The sequence below is a fragment of the Exophiala mesophila genome (assembly GCF_000836275.1).
Source record: "Exophiala mesophila strain CBS 40295 unplaced genomic scaffold supercont1.6, whole genome shotgun sequence".
NCBI classification, from domain to species: Eukaryota; Fungi; Ascomycota; class Eurotiomycetes; order Chaetothyriales; family Herpotrichiellaceae; genus Exophiala; species Exophiala mesophila.
Window position 1 is genome coordinate 705,777 of NW_015622509.1, and position 16,040 is coordinate 721,816.

General features: G+C 49.5%; 5 protein-coding genes across 5 annotated transcripts; 3 read left to right on the forward strand and 2 right to left on the reverse strand.

Annotated features, from left to right (window-relative positions):
* Window positions 1–143: 143 nt before the first annotated feature.
* On the forward strand, window positions 144–980 carry PV10_08179 (uncharacterized protein; the record flags this gene model as incomplete). Its single annotated transcript, XM_016373160.1, has 1 exon — window positions 144–980. The coding sequence occupies one exon, from the start codon at window positions 144–146 to the stop codon at window positions 681–683; it is 540 nt and encodes a 179-aa protein (XP_016220071.1). The 3' UTR covers window positions 684–980.
* On the reverse strand, window positions 823–1,906 carry PV10_08180 (uncharacterized protein; the record flags this gene model as incomplete). The annotated part of the gene is made up of 3 exons (XM_016373161.1): window positions 823–1,242; window positions 1,301–1,440; window positions 1,552–1,906. The coding sequence occupies 3 exons, from the start codon at window positions 1,904–1,906 to the stop codon at window positions 823–825; spliced, it is 915 nt and encodes a 304-aa protein (XP_016220072.1).
* A 2,789-nt stretch (window positions 1,907–4,695) lies between these two features.
* Window positions 4,696–5,960, reverse strand: PV10_08181 (uncharacterized protein; the record flags this gene model as incomplete). Its single annotated transcript, XM_016373162.1, has 2 exons — window positions 4,696–5,802; window positions 5,949–5,960. The coding sequence occupies 2 exons, from the start codon at window positions 5,958–5,960 to the stop codon at window positions 4,696–4,698; spliced, it is 1,119 nt and encodes a 372-aa protein (XP_016220073.1).
* A 2,610-nt stretch (window positions 5,961–8,570) lies between these two features.
* Window positions 8,571–10,013, forward strand: PV10_08182 (uncharacterized protein; the record flags this gene model as incomplete). Its single annotated transcript, XM_016373163.1, has 1 exon — window positions 8,571–10,013. Exon 1 carries the CDS (start codon window positions 8,589–8,591, stop codon window positions 10,011–10,013), a length of 1,425 nt encoding a protein of 474 aa, XP_016220074.1. The 5' UTR covers window positions 8,571–8,588.
* Window positions 10,014–12,901: 2,888 nt separating this feature from the next.
* On the forward strand, window positions 12,902–14,125 carry PV10_08183 (uncharacterized protein; the record flags this gene model as incomplete). The annotated part of the gene is made up of 1 exon (XM_016373164.1): window positions 12,902–14,125. One exon carries the CDS (start codon window positions 12,902–12,904, stop codon window positions 14,123–14,125), a length of 1,224 nt encoding a protein of 407 aa, XP_016220075.1.
* Window positions 14,126–16,040: the final 1,915 nt, after the last annotated feature.

The following is a 16,040-nucleotide window of genomic DNA, read 5'->3' on the forward strand; positions in this document are numbered from 1 at the left end:
CGCAGTCAGCAACGTGAAATGAGAAGCTGTCACCTTCTTCCGCGACATCTCTAGCATTAGTCTCGCATCGATTGTCCTAACCGCAGGACACTCCCTCGCCGCCTTGTCCCTTCTCTAGACATATCTACCCGGTTGATCTCTCCATGGCGGCTATCAACTCATCACCCGCCATTGCCGCTATTGCGGTGATTGGCAAACACGACAATCCTCTCCATATATCACTCTTTCCACCTCATCTGGAATCCGAATTCTCCATGCAATCTCTCGTCTACTCCTGTCTTGACATCTTCTCCCTCCGCGCGCAGTCCAAAACCCTCGATCAAGACCTCGGTCTCCTCCAAGCCATCGACGAACGTCTAGCTGCTTATGGTTGGTTGACAAATACAGGGATCAAGTTCATCATCGTAGTAGACATGATGGGCCGCCCGCCTGCTCCTGACGAAGACAAGAGAAAGTTCCCTCCCATTTTGGGTCTGAGAGACGCAGATCTCAAGCCTGCATTCAGGGCCGTGCAAACCGCCTATATCCACCTGATGCTCAACCCCTTTTACTCTCCAGACGATCGGACTCCTCTACAGATTGCCAATTATGGCGGAAAGAGCCCGGAAATCACGAGCAAGAAGTTCATCGACGAGTTACAAAGGATTGGGAAGGCCTGGGCACCCGGAGTCACCACGATATAAGGACTGAACAAGGCACTCGCACCCCGCAGTCAAGACTTGGTACCACCAATATTCCATTTCAGTTGGCCAGACTGGACCTCCGTTTGACCAGGCCATGTATAAATCACTGTGTCCTCCATATTGACTATTCGCACATGGATTAGGGCTTCATTTGTCCCACTGCAAGATCAATCTTTGCTGCAGTATCACCGACCTCAGCGGCTGTTTGGGCCGCCTCAGCTTCTTCCTTGCTAGGCGTTTTCGCGATAGGCACCTCGTCAAGCTTATAAGGATCGAGTTTATCAGCTGCAGTCGGAGCCTGAGCTAATTTAGCTGCTTCCTCAGTCGCCACGGGGTCATCAGCTGGAGGTGCGGCGACAGCAGCTGGTGCTCCCGTCTCGGTGAATCCAGATTTCTTGATATAATCGAGAACCACATCGAGAGTCTTTTGTGGTCCGCCTAACTCGTGGACCTTGACGACCGACTGTTTGTCAATCACCACCACACCTCGGGCGGTGGATTTCCCCGGCCCTGGCTTCTTGAGCCCAAGGGCTGCCGTGAGAGTTGCATTGGGATCACACTGTATTAAAGCAGTCATGTGAGCAACAAGTTTGAGAAAACTATGAAGGCAGACTCACTAGAAGAGAATAGGGCAATTTCTGCTTTGTGGCAAAAGTGGTATTGGCCTTGGGGCTATCCGTACTCAGTCCGAACACTGACAAGGATGCCCCAGTGATAGGAGCATAACTGTCGCGGAACAGACATGCCTGCGTGGTGCCTAATGTTTCCGGAACGGATCACAGTCAGCCATGATTCCTATTTGGGATGACATTCAACTCGGAGTCATCCTGCTCTAGAGTTGGTCGGCTGACAGGAAGGGCAAACTTACAGCCGGGGGTACTCGCTCTGGGGTAGGAAAATATGACCACGCCCGCAAGACTCTCTTCGACGAGTTGCTTCAAAGTCACGTCTTTGCCTTCATGGGTTTGGACTGTGCCACCGAATCCGTCGAGATTGACTGTTGTACCTGGGGAAATGGCGCCCGCTCCTCCACTACCATTAGCATTGGGAGTAGCCCCGTTAGTGGCCGATGTGTCCCCTGCGCTGTTCTTGGGATTGACCACTGCCTTTGCCTTATCGGCGAGCTTTTTCACCGTAGCACTAGCTCCACTCCCCCGTTTAGCTGTTGGTGGAGGAGTTGCAGTCTCCTTTGGAGGAGGACGTTTGCGAAGTTCGACAGGCATGGCAGCAAACGACTTGTAGTGAGCTGTTGGAGTGAAAAGCTGAGCCTGACCCGTGATGGAATGATTGTTACGATGCAGATGGCGGCTCGGTCTGTCTACACTAGATGGAGAGCGACAGTTAGCCGCAGTGCTTACAAGTCGATTGAAGAGTAGATCCTGCAGTCAGGCGATTTTTCAATCTTGTCGTGCACAGCAACTAAGCTAGGCTAAGAATCAATCTAGAGACGACGAATCAGTACTCATTACTGTAAAGCAGTGTATATAGAAAACGGTGAGGCTGTTCCGCCTGAATCGAACCTTTGCAGTGTACCATATTGACGATCTAAGAGAGGATGTTCAGATGTTATAACCCTGTCTGACCCCATGAGCCGCGGAATAAATAGGTCATAGTTTACCAGGAGGACCTAGGTACTGTTTCCACAGGGTGGCCATGTCCACCATGGTTCCAAGCCACGGGCATGGTGAAGAGAGGCACACACTTACGGGAAACTCAGATGGCAGTGCCAGATGCCCTGACGATTGTACCGGAAATCATCTCCAGCAGAGCTAGACTCGTGCCACAGGCCAAGAGATCTGGCCCCTGGCCAAATTTAAAGTCTCCCTGCGCGACGATGGGGCCACGGTGAAATAACAAGTCCCTTGACCTCCTCTTATAACGGCAGAGGGGAAGTTCTTTGCGCAAGCAAGGTGTATTCGACTTACCCCTGAGGACAAGAGCGGCAGCGGTAGCGATAGAGGCGGCGATGAACAACCTGTAACGGTTGCTTCAGTTCTCGCTATCTCAATCGCGTCAGGTTTGATTCGTGACACTCAGGAGAGCAGATATGACAAATCCACGGGAGGGCTGGCGTGCGGGCAGAAAGGGCAATGACGTCGCACCAGGACATCCAAGTGTGACAGAGGAGATTGTGTAGAGAAACTCACCAAGATGGGATGACCTTGACTGCGGGTGCTGAATAGATCGAAGAACAGGTCGAATGGGAGAGCGTCTCAATATTGATAATCGAGGCTGCTAATAGTTGGGTAGTGAGTCGGTGTGAAGTGAGACCAGCTCCTGATGATGGATCCGAAGAAGACAAAAGAGAGGGTCGGTGTTGCCGTTGCCGGGGCTAGATAAATCCTGACTGGCTAGAGGTCAACCACCAGACGGCAGCTAGTCACAATGCAGTACAGTCGTATGTATGTAACAGGTGGAGGGATGGCTGAGGGGAATCATGGGAAACCTGAAAGTGAGATGATGATGGATGAGGAGACGAAGACGCAGTGGACGCACATCGGCCTCCAAACTGCGCTGATTCATTGATTGATTGCTCTTTCCCTTTGGATCCCCCCGGACCTTCCCAGCTTGAAGGACTCGAAGTGGCGGGTTTTTCCCTGCGCCATTGACGCCTCAATTCTCACCTTGCAACCAACTATTCTGGCTAGTCAGTCAAACGTCCAAGTGAAAGATCAGCACATGACGCATGAAGCTGTCCTCATCGACTGGCTGAAATGTCGAGTGCCCTGCGTGCCTTGGGTGCCACTGGTGCTCTATGTCGGCCCCTTATGTCGGCCGCTTTGTCGATCGGTCAGTTCCCAAGACGCCGCCTTTCTCTCCCCGAGGGTCCCGCGCTTGTACCGGCCCAGGGAACACTATGGTCTCCTACTGTGTCTTGCACACTTACGCACACCACGTCCTGAGTTCTGACTAAGACATCATCCTCTGCGGTGGGGGGGCTTTGCCTTTCTGGAGCAGACCCTGACTTCAAGCTCATCATCGTCAAAAAGGTGCATCTAATCGTCGACTTAAGACAACCCCAATCATTGAGCACATTTTTGTTTATCATTGACTAAAGCTAAGTAGATCCGAGTGGATGAGTGACTCAAAGCCGGGCTCAAATGATTATGTCACTCGCCAGGTCTGTCACTACTGCTGTGAACCTCCCCGGAAGCGGCCCCTAGCATATCCATCGCCATGTGGCCGAGCCCATACAACTTTGCCTGTGCAGACTAAGCGGCAAGAGTCACAAGCTTCATATCCTTGGCTAGTGTTGTGTACTTTGTAGCAGGCTGTCATCGTTGCGGGGCTCTTCTTCATTCCTCTCCACGTCGTTCAAGCCATGTCGAATGCCGTATGCGCAAATCAATAAAACATAAAGGAAACCGGGCAGTGGAAATAGAGGGGAGTCGTTGGTGATTCTGAAGCATGCTGAGTGTCTGTAGTCGAGATTCGACAGAAGGGATGTGCACTCTGCCCCAGTGGATACAGTGGTTGCATTTCCATGGTCAGTGCTGCCTGTTGCCGACGTCCAAGATGTGCTTGACGCCTGCATGTCGTATGCCGCTAGACTTTGTCTTGGTCTGATATTGCATTACAATCATTGCTCGTGAAATACGTGCCGTGCCGTGCTCAGGATCCATTGCCCAGAGTCGGTGACGGTCGCGTTAGTCTCGCATGATGATATTGAGCTGAGTGGTTGTTCAGACGACGAGTCTGCAAGTCACATATCCCGATCCGGATTTGCCATGTGCAAGAGCAAACCCCGCGCTGGGTCCGACATTCCCATGTTGTGTGTGTGTGTGTTGGAAGACAACCGTCTTCACACGGTTGGAGATACGAGTTCAGTGTCTGAGAGCACCAAGCCGTCATTCCAGTTCAACGGTAATCGCCGTTGCCGGTGGTTACCCTCGTTCCGGAACGAAGCCTAACGTCGAAGACTAGAGATTAGTCAGATGCCATTGTAACCCTCTACGCAAACCGAAGCAGAACGCAGAGGAGATCCCTTACACGGAACCAAAGGTTTCAGTACTCACATCCTATCACTACCACCTTGGTCGTTGCCGCTAGCACCGCGTTCGATGGCTTTGCGGCGGGAGCTGGAGATGGCGGCAGGCTTGCCAGCCTGAGAGGCGTGTTGGGGTGTTGGTGCTCCAGTGGCGGCGGCAGTTCCGTTATGACCACGGCGTGGCTTGTCGTCATCTTCCTGGGCAGGGGGGTTACCAGCTGCTTGAGCAATTGCTTGAGCATTCTTCTGATATTTGTAGACGGTCCAGTCAAAGACGTAGTCGTACTGGAAGGACTCTCGAACGAAGAGATCACGGAAGATCTTTCTGAGATACGAGTAGTCTGGCTTGTCGTCGAATCGGAGAGAGCGGGTGTAGTTGAGATAGATGGCGAATTCATTGGGGAATCCACGGCACAACACTTCGGTGGGCGTAGTCATCTTCTTCTCCATAATTCTATCGTACTTTTGCTTCTTGGTGGCGGCCTTCAAGCCTTGCCATGGGAGAGAGCCGCGGCAGAAGTAGAGCATAACGTAACCCAAAGATTCCATGTCGTCACGTCGTGATTGTTCAACACCAAGATGGGTGTTGATGGAGGCGTATCGAGCCGTGCCAGTCAAGTTCTTGTTCTCACGGTATGGGATATGGAAGTGAGTCTTTGGGTCTCTGTACTTCTTGGCCAAACCGAAATCAATCACATTGACCTGATTTCCTCGCTTGCCAATACCCATGAGGAAGTTGTCGGGTTTGATATCGCGATGGATGAAAGACTTGGCGTGGATGTATTCGATTCGTGAGATGAGCTGATCTGCCAGAAGCAAGACAGTCTTGAGGGAGAATTTTCGGTTGCAGAAATTGAAGAGATCTTCCAAAGACGGGCCGAGCAGATCAAGAACCATTGCGTTGTAATCACATTCTGTTCCAAACCAACGAACGAACGGGATGCCGACACCGCCTGCGAGAGATTTGTAGACACGAGCTTCGTATTCGAGTTGAGGGTGTTTGGCCTTGACGGATTCAAGTTTGATGGCAATCTCTTCCCCAGAGATGATATTAGTTCCCAAGTAGATGTCACCAAAGGAACCACTGCCAATCTTTCGACCGATGCGGTACTTGTTGCCAACACGCAGATCCTGCAGGGATAAAATTAGTACTGAATTCTCGCAGCACAATATGGTGAAAATCTTGATGATTAGACAAGGAATGAATCAAGATTGTCCAACACAAATCTTGTGTGAATCATTCAAACATCTCTTGCAGAAAAGGTTTTGTCACATACCATTGTGGTCATGTTGGGCAAAAGGGTGCAGCGAGGAAGCTGCTTATCGTGGAGGTTCGAATAATGGATGTGTTTGGAAAGAAAAGTTGATGGATGATGGATTCGGGGTTCGAAGGGATGGTGGCAGGACGCGAGACGAGATTGAGCGTTGAACTCAGGCTGGATTGACTTGGGTCAGCGAGAAAGGTCAGACGATGACAACAAGAAAGAGAAATTAGGGCAGCTGAAGAAAGGCCACAGCTTCCCAACAAGAGTTGTCTGGCTGTCGACCGGAGGGACGGTGATGAAGAGATAAGAAGAGAAGCGGTGGAGTGGAGGTTTGAAGGAGTTGAAGGTTGAGTGAGAGATGGGAGAGAGTTCAATCGGTGTGGGCTGCACTTGCAGTTACAGTTACGGGCTAGAGGCCCTTCCGAAGCAGGAGTGCCGAGAGAGTCAGGAAGGGGATGACTAACCTAGTCCACAGTGTCAATCTGTTTGCTACCGGAGCTAGGTTTGGATGAAAGGGTGACAAGTGAGTCGACACTCACAAGTCGAGGGTGGATCGACAGAACGCTGCAGCCGTGTTGTGTGGTGAGGAGAGGAGGGAGTGAAGGAGGGAGGGAGTGAATGATGAATGAGCAGACCAGGAGGAGATTAATGGAGGGAACCGCAGGTGGCAGGGGTTACTTGGGACGGAAAAGACCGAGGGCGAGTTACTCATCCAGCAAAAGGTCACGTTCAAACAATGGCCTCATTCCTCGCCAAAGCCGTGGCCGTGGGAGTCAATGGGCTGTGAGTGACAGATAACAGTGGGTGAGTGGCAATCACAAGGCCGAATGGCCCGAGACTGTGTTCACTGCTGAAGCCTCTTGGCCCCTCCCTGCGCTTATGCTACCTGGAAAGATACAGTGTTAGGCAGCAAATCGGGTGCTGGGGGGGGGGGACTTTAACACCTAAACTTTGGGTTATCCTTGGTAAAAGCTGTGACCTTTCTTTGGACAGGCCACTTGCTCGCCTACAGTTAACTACTCCGTACGCAATTCCGACTTTGACACACACACTCACACACCTCTCGTCATTCAATCAACTACTAGGTACTTTAGAAGTCTCATATGACAATGCAAATCCTTCCACATGGTTTGCTACAAATTGAGGCATGCAAAAGCAATGCCATTCAGTCTTTTAGTGATGAAATGACATCGGATCATGATTGGGAGTCTTGAGCGGGGGTGGGCGAGGACGAAGGGCGCACAACGCATCTCTTTTCCTTGTACTTATTAGTTAGATGTTTGCCTTGCAGCCAAATCCCAGGTGGTGATTAATCCTCCCACGCTCCTCGGCCTCCCCAACCTTGGCTTTAACGCCGCAATGTCCACGCCCAGTACTGATGCGGGACGCCAATCCAGAAGACATTCAATGATCTCAGGTTTGGCTAAGATGATATTGTCCACTGATCAACACCTGAAAACTCTGTCATTATCTGCGTGGGACTTGATGCATGCTCGAGCTGATGGCATGAGTTAACTAGCTATTGGGAAAGGCTCGGCTGTTAGACAGACAGCCATGGTATCCAGTTATGAAACTGAACCAAGCCTGTAGCTATTTTCAGCTTTCGGGGGTCGCGCACCAGGCGCTTGCCTACCAATAATCCTTGTAGCGTAGGGAGGCCTGGCCTAGCGGGGCACTCGGAGTCATCATACACCACCTGGCACTTGGAGAAACCACCGAGCCCGGGCACCTGGCCTTCCGATGATCGTGTGCCGTTAAGGCCGTGTGTGCTTACAATAGAGGTAGTCCTTGTTTGCCTCATCGGTTGGGCAGCAGGGTCTCCTTGTCGTTTCAAAAATTCCCGCTTATTTCAGAATCTACCAGTCATACAATTGCTAGCCATCATGCTCAATTGATAGGAATACATTATGGAGTGCACGGTCCAGCTATCGAAAAGACTCATGTTCTAGGCTCGCACAGTCCTGAGTTCCTGCTGAACCTGCCTATCTAGAAGGCACGCCCTCCTTTCATCGGCATGATGATCACTACCTAGGTATCTTCTCCTCTCACGCCATGACGACCTGGACCGTTGAGGCTTGATTTATCCGAGCGGGCCACGGGCATGGCGGGGTCAACTTCCACTGGCGCCAGTACTCCCGAAATCTCTCCTTTGTGCCGACGAGCCAAGATCTTCACCCACCTGGATATCGAACTACGCGAATCTTTGATTTCTGTAGTCAGGTTGGGAGTTCATTTCATGAAGTGTCACTTGCTCGTTCGTTGCCATGGCTAGGTCACAATTGCTATCAGTTTATAGAAACATGACCTGTGTTGCCGCAGTACCTAACGGGGCAGGTGGTTAACATACATGCCAGTCGCTATTTCTGTGTACCAACATACTGTACATACCCGAATCCCGCTTCCAAGCGGTTCAGCCACTTTAGATGAGGTCATTCGATGCATGCCACAATCCTCAGCCACAACCTACAATTACTTACTACCGATATGGAATATTGTAACCTCGACTGTCAAAATCAATGACGAGGGCTAAAGGAGTTTATCCAATCACCTCTTGGAAGACAGTCAAAGCAATGAATGGTGCCTCAGTCTACATCTTTACCCTTGCCCCAACAAGATTGACATCACCTACCAGGCTTTCATGAAATCAATATCATGTCGTGGCCAGAAATAGAACCCAGCATTCCCCATCTCGCATATCTTCTGCTGTCGCTGTTCCTCATTCTTTATGCCCTTTTCTCTGAGCTGATTCGAAACCGTGCTCATCTATCTGAACCACCACTGGCCACATTCACAGGGATTGCATTTGGCCCTTATGGAGCAAACCTGATCGACCCTGCTGAGACGTGGGGATGGGAGGACAACATCACACAGGAGTTGGCTCGAATCATTGTGGGTGTGCAATGCTTTGCCGTTGGTATCGAGCTGCCAGCTGGCTATGTCAAACGCCATTGGAAGGCCATTGCGGTACTTCTTGGACCTAACATGATATTTGCATGGATGGTCTCGGCTTTGATCATCTTTGCTGTCCTTGACACAAAATGGACCACCGCCATGATCATCGGTGCCTGCTTGACACCTACTGATCCTGTCCTGTCCGCCAGTGTCATTGCTGAAGCCAAGTTTTCACAACGGGTGCCCAAGAGAATTCGACATCTACTGGCTGCCGAGTCAGGTTGCAATGACGGCTCTGCATTTCCTCTAATCTACATTGCAATCTATGCCGCCACATCCAGCTCCCCCGCAGATGGTGTCAAGCAGTGGTTTCTCAATCTTCTGTTATGGCAATGTTTGATGGGAATACTCTTAGGTATAATCATTGGCTTGGTTGCAAACAAGACATTGCGCTTCAGCGAAGCGAGAGGATTTGTCCAGGAGTCTACCCTCTTGGTCTTTTATTTTCTCCTCGCCATCTTTTGCGTTGCTGTTGGAAGTACACTAGGTCTGGACGATTTTCTGGTATGTTTCTCTGCCGGCGCTGCCTTCTGCTGGGACGGATGGTTCTCGAGACGCACGGCAAGGATGAAACTCCCCAGCATCCTGGATCTGATGCTGAATTCGGCTTTCTTTGTTTACTTTGGAGCCATCATTCCATGGAAAACATATAGCGACAACCTAAAACTTGGCAATATGCTGCTTGTCGCTGTTCTCGTGTTGTCACTGAGACGACTGCCGGTGATGATTGCCACCAAACGATTCATTCCTGAATTGAGAACATATCACGAGGCTATTTTCACCGGCCATTTTGGCCCGATGGGTGTCGGCGCTTTGTTCCTCGCCATTGAAGGGTTGGCGCGTCTCGAGACAGGCACTTCGGAACCATTGCCTCACGTTCCTGAAAACCCACCACATCAAGAAGCCTTGAAGACCATATGGCCCGTGGTCTGCTTCATTGTGTTTTGCTCCATCCTGGTCCATGGGTTTTCGGCTATTGTAATGAGCTTGGTCGGACATTTCCTCCGTCACCCAAAGGAGAGGGCGCCATTATTGGGTGGTGAACAAGATCGTCTCCATGGCATGGCGGAAGATTATGGCTCGGTGGACTTGGGTGAGGAAGATGAGTCGGAAGATGAGATGTGAAGCTTTATCATCTATTCATCACGTGGAATGGGTGTATTATAGGACGGTGTTTCTAAAGATGTACAGTAAGACATCAGAGCATATTGTGATCTCAGGCAAAGGTCCAGTCATTTTGAATCAGACTCCCTGACTATTACCACTTATACATTTGCCTTGCTCGCGCTGTTAACCATGACCAGTTATATATCCCTTGAAAAGAAAGTCTGGAGACTAAAATTTCCAAGTCTGACTCGGCTTGCAAGGCAACCTGCTCACTCGCCACGGGGAGATCCTCGTCTACCTTAGCCCTTAGGTTAACGACAGCCTTGTATGTTATACTCTTATACATAGACGTATAGAATATTAGTGTTCAATATAATAACAACTTATAAGAACTAAAGGTTCAAAGCTAAAATATTCGATTGGAGACATCCTATAAGTTTAGCATAGACAGGATTTCTTACTAAATTTAGAACGAGTTCACAAGTTCACACATGAAAGTCGACGGTAGAGTTGTGTCTGCTGTTCGTTACGCGACATAGATCATGCCTTCTTTATTGTCTCTCATTCTGTTGCTGTTTCATTTGTTCTGTTCGTTCGCATGGCAAGTCCTGCTGATCACTGATTCAAAACCGTCTCTTCCGCGGAAAGGATGAACAATGCGACGTTATTTCGGTGTGAGGCGATCCTTCACTTCTGCTGTGGCCATAATTTCAAGCTCAGTGGAGTCCACCACAGGGAGCTAGAATTTCCGCTTGCTGCTTCGCTTGACTCAAAGATACATTGAACATAAATTTGTTGTATCACTTACTCTGACGACGCGGTTCAATTATGCAACCTGAGCAGACCACAAGACCAACGAAGACATTTATTGCGGCTTGTATATGAGAAGCAAAGAATGTGTTCTGCTCATGAAGATGTACTAACGCGGTCGGAAAGCTCGCTACACTCGTTCAGCAGCATTGTCAACTTCAAAGGATCTGGAATTCCCAGCCAAGCTGTCAATAATCGACAGCAGGTGTTTAGATCTCGTTGGCAAAGCCTTTTGACAGCGCAGATCAATCTCATCGTTTCCCAGATTGATTGGCAATGCCTATCCTGAATGGTTCTGCGAATTATAACGAAGAAGAGCTCTTCAGGATAGACGACGTTGTTTTGTGCCCGGTCCACGATCTCCGCTTCAATTGCGCGATAGCAGAGGTCATCTTTCAGCAAGCATGTGCTTCGCAGGTCGAGGACGGTGAAAAATAAAAAGCATGCAAGCCTGCCTCTGTCCCATTTTCCAATCGAGTAAGAATCTTTCTTGTATGGTGGCTGGCAAAGCACCGTTATAATGGGGCCCGTGATTCTGGGACTGAAGTCGTCATTTGCTTTTTTATTGGCCACAAATTGTTGATGGATCTCGCTCAAGAAGTCTTGTAGCTCCTGATTCATAACATCAACGTACATCGAGACTGTATGAGGTTGTACGATGGAGCCAGAAATGGTACTCAACACAACTGCTTCGATCAACAAAAGGAAAGAGTAGAGGTCTTGATGCATTCTCAGACGGTTGATCCCCCCGTTGATATCGACCATCTGCTGAAGAGCCCTCCAATGAGACTCCACCAGATCAGACTGAGAGAGACACTCGGACAGGCTGGCTAGCATAGCAACTGTCATCATGGTACTGCATGCTGGTACTGTTGGTGATTGGGACAGCTGCGTTGAAACCTCCTTCAAGGCTTTATTCTCCATCTCAGCTATGCTCAGAAGTGGTTTTTCATCGTTTTCATCTGCATAGTTTGCTGCTATGATCGCCAGGAAGGCGCTAAAAGTTCCCGCAGTGTCGCGATAGACCCGCAGAAGCTGACGAGTGATCTGAGATCCGCCTGCATATTGGAGATCTGTGAAGTATGGTCAATTTGGAACTCGCAATGCCAAAGAGATAGGCCTTACAATGTCGTACTAGTATCTCTTCCACATCCAACGGGCTTGACAGCGGGGGATAGATCACAGAATCCGATTTTTCCGACACTTCGGGAGACGATGCTGATGGGGACAATCGAAGGCCCCGATGTTCATCACCTGGACTCTGACCAAGGTCCGAATGCGGAAGCCGAGGATATTCTCGGCTCGCAGAAAATCTGTCGGCACGAGATTCGAGGCAATCTTTGGATCGACCAGAATATTCGTCCGAGGGATTCCAGAAATGAATCTCTTCGCCGGCCGCGCGTTCGTGTCTCCTCACTTGTGGAGTTTTTGGATCTCGTCTCGCCTGACGATGACGCCGCCGCATTATGTGGACTCGGATGGCCTCTTGCGCAGGCTTGCAGCGCCAGTCCACCGGGATGAAAGTGAAGCAGCCATCATTTAAGCCATCATTTGAGCTTGCCATTTCAGTGAATGATTCTCTGTCAATGGGCAGCCACATGGAAAATAGTAGTTTCAGAGCAGCGCCATCAGGGTTCGAAGGCGTTGTGTTTGCTTTCAAAGCCACAGAGTCCTCATCTTGTCGTGAAGGACGGATGAACGATGAAATCAGATGAACGAGCTCGCCCACGAAAGAATGATAACGGCAAAACCTGGGGACCCCACGGTGGCCAGCTTGGCGATAACATTTGAGTTAGAGCTATTGCTGCTCAACCTTCCCTCATTGCTGGACACTTACCAATGTATCCACTACAATGTGAAGCAGAGCTATGCCTAAAACAGTAAACTGATACCCTTTTAGGATGGTACGAGAAGACTCTCGTCTTTCGGTGCACCATGATCCCGTAGTCACCGTAGTCTTCGCTCTCCAAGTATCCCTTACTATTCTGGTCGTCAGTAGGGACCTTTACCCTAGCATCTATTTAAGGACAGCACATATCGGAATCTCCTCGATTGTGTTCCCATAAAATTCGTTCACAGACATTGCATAAGACGCCATGTTGCAACTTAGCACCAATGCGCATTTTCATTTTGAGCTTCTCCGGGTTCTTGCAACAACCAGATCTTATGGAGCAGATATAGCAGAAGTTCTCCGAGTCTGCCAGCGCATCAAGCCTGGAGATTTCGAGAGCTGGTACGAGGAGTTTCGACGACTCGCCGAATGGGTAGAATCGACGGTCAACGCCAAGGGCGAACACGACAAAGTTACGCTCAGGGACGCCTACTTTCGGATATCCAGATATTACTTTGCCTCTTCTTTCTTTCTTGACGGTAATCAATCAGACGCTCGATTGGTCGAAAGCTACAATCTATGGAAATCTTATTTTGACAAGGCGACAAGTCTGCTCGCCATCCCTGCCGAGCGCCACATTCTGGATGCTGGAGACTTTCAAATACCTGTGATCCTTCTGCGCGCATCTCTAGACAACCGAGCTCGCTCGTGTCTAATCATGGGAAGTGGTCTGGATGGATCAGCTGAGGAAATGCTCCATTTCCATGGCTTTGCAGCTCTTGAACGTGGACACCATGTCATTCTGTATGAAGGGCCAGGACAAACCAGTGTCCGTCGTGACCAGGGTCTGGGCTTTATCCATGATTGGGAGAGAGTCGTCACTCCAATAGTTGACTGGCTTCAAAATGTCCCGTTCGTCGATTCAAGTAAATGTGGCCTCTTTGGCGTTTCACTCGGGGGTTATTTGGCTGCGCGAGCCGCCGCGTTTGAGCACCGGCTTGCTGCCGTCATTCTCAACGATGCTATCTATGACTTTTCTGATGTATTGGAACAGATGCTTGGCGAGTCTACCATGCGATTCGAAGCCGCCGGTGACATGGACAACTTTTATGCTGCAGTCGAGCAGCAATGCCAGTCAAACACTAAGCTGAGATGGCTAGCTCATCAATTGAGATACGCTTTTGCGAAGGAGACAATTCATGAAGCTCTCCGGGAAACCAGGAAAATGACGGTTTCAGGCATTTTGAACAGTGTTCAATGTCCAGTTTTCGTCGGAGACGCAGAACACGATCTCTTTGTAAGATCTGAGCAGCCTCCTTTGGTGGCGCAAGGTTTAGGCAAATGGGCTACCTACAAAAAGTTCACCAAGGCAGAAGCAGCAGAGGCGCATTGTCACCTGGGTGCCACCGTCTTTGCAAATCAAGTCATGTTAGAATGGTTTGGGAATCAGGTGGGAGCGGTCGAATCGCAGGGCACATCTCTCAAATGAATGGGTGTTACCGGCTTCTGTGCTAGTATCTCTCAGCTCTAACAAATGTTGGGGATATACCACTATTGAATTGCAGTTGCTGTAGGTTCGAATGAAAGGTGTCATCAATATGTTGCGGCGTTACCCCGAGAGTGTCCCTAGTTCAACAAGTCTTCCTCATCGAAACACCCGGGTGGCTGGAGCGACTTACAGTCATTCAGAGGCTATTAAGAAAATAGATTTATGCGGTCGGCAGACTAACGCCTCCCATCTTAAGCCAGCCTCCTGCGTTTTATCCCACGCAATATTCTAGAACCCGACGCTTTGCTACCACAATTAAGAATTCTTTCAGTTCCGCATGCTATCAAAATTGAAGCCCGCATTAGTTCTTATGGTTGGCCATTGCTGCTGTTGCAGCGTCGCCCATTTTAACGAAAGAAGGCACCGCTCTGTCGCGTTGTGCTAAGCGGCATTCTTGCAGCCCAATCTTGTTTGAGCGTTGAAATGTGCTCTCTGGAGTGTCTATATCACTAGACTTTGTCAGATATCGTTGCCGCTCTTGACAAAATCCTCGTGGCCGCTACCTAGATCCTCTTTCAACCTCTGTCCATTGACAACTACCGGAAGACTATCCTGCAAGACATACAGCATTCGTGCCCATTGTGTCGAGCTGGCATTCCTCCATGCGTGCATCGTACCACGCTGAATCACAATGTCTCCTCTCTTCAGCTGGGTGCTGCTCCCGTCGTCCAAGTCGATGACCATCTCTCCATCTAAGACAACACCATAATCCAGGCTTTGGGTGCGGTGATACATCACATTTGTGTTCGTCTTCGATGGCTCGAAATCGACAAAGCGAATGACTGTACCGTTAGGGTTGACGATTCCAAGTTTGCCCGACGCAATCAACTCCTGATGCTGGCGAAGGTCAATCTCATCGTTGAGTTCGATGGGGAACTTGGAAGTTGTATAGATTTCCGCAATGACCATCCCAAGCTCAGGAAGTGATCTGCCGATCGGTTTATTAGCAGAATACATCGCTGCTTGCCCTGCTGAATTGTGTGTAGTGATATTGACAGTAGGAGGCTCTAGAGGTGACTGTAATCGATCCGGCCGAGTTGGTGCCATGTTAGGTACTTCGCTCCAAAGTGCCTGATCTGGTGTTAAAGGGCAAGTTGTTCTAAATTCACACTTGGAAGATGCTCCTTTGAGGAAGATCCCTTAATACAAGGATCTGACTAACTTCTTAAGTACCCTATCAACGTCGGAAAAGTAATAATTTCAGTCTCTATAATTACAGATTGATTAAAAACCTACCTCTAGTTTCCCGAGTCGCCAACAATGCTCTGTTCACAAATCCATCTTTACCGTATCCGAGTTCCGGTCTGTAGAACTCAATGTGTCGATTGTAGGGTTTCATTCATCTACCATCTGCGGGAAAAAGGGCTTGGATTAGTTTTCTCGTCTGTCTTTCCCGGTGTCGGAGCCGGGGTTCCCTGGCTACTCCGGACAATGAGAAACTATTGCTCGTTTGTCTTATTTGATTGCTTTCAAAGAGTTGTGCTTGGGGGCTGAGCTAGACCATGAACAGTAAGTCGATACCGTTTTTGGACATGCTCCTCTCTCGTGTTCTCCGCTCTGCGGCATATGTAAATAGAAGAAAGCATATTGATGTAGTCGAGGTGCTCAAAGCAACGTGGAGGACATAAACGAGGAGCATCCCCAAACACAGTATCGACTTACTATTCATGGTCTAGCTCAGCTCCCAAGCACAACTTTTTGAAGCAACGGCATTGGTATAACTAGACGAAGCTCGAAGCACACGGCCAATAGCTCGTAACCAAGAAACAACATCCAGTAGTCACGATCAAATCCTCGAAGAGGATTGCCATCCTGAGTCGAGGTTGAAAAGATAGAAAGAACGTCGTCGCTACGA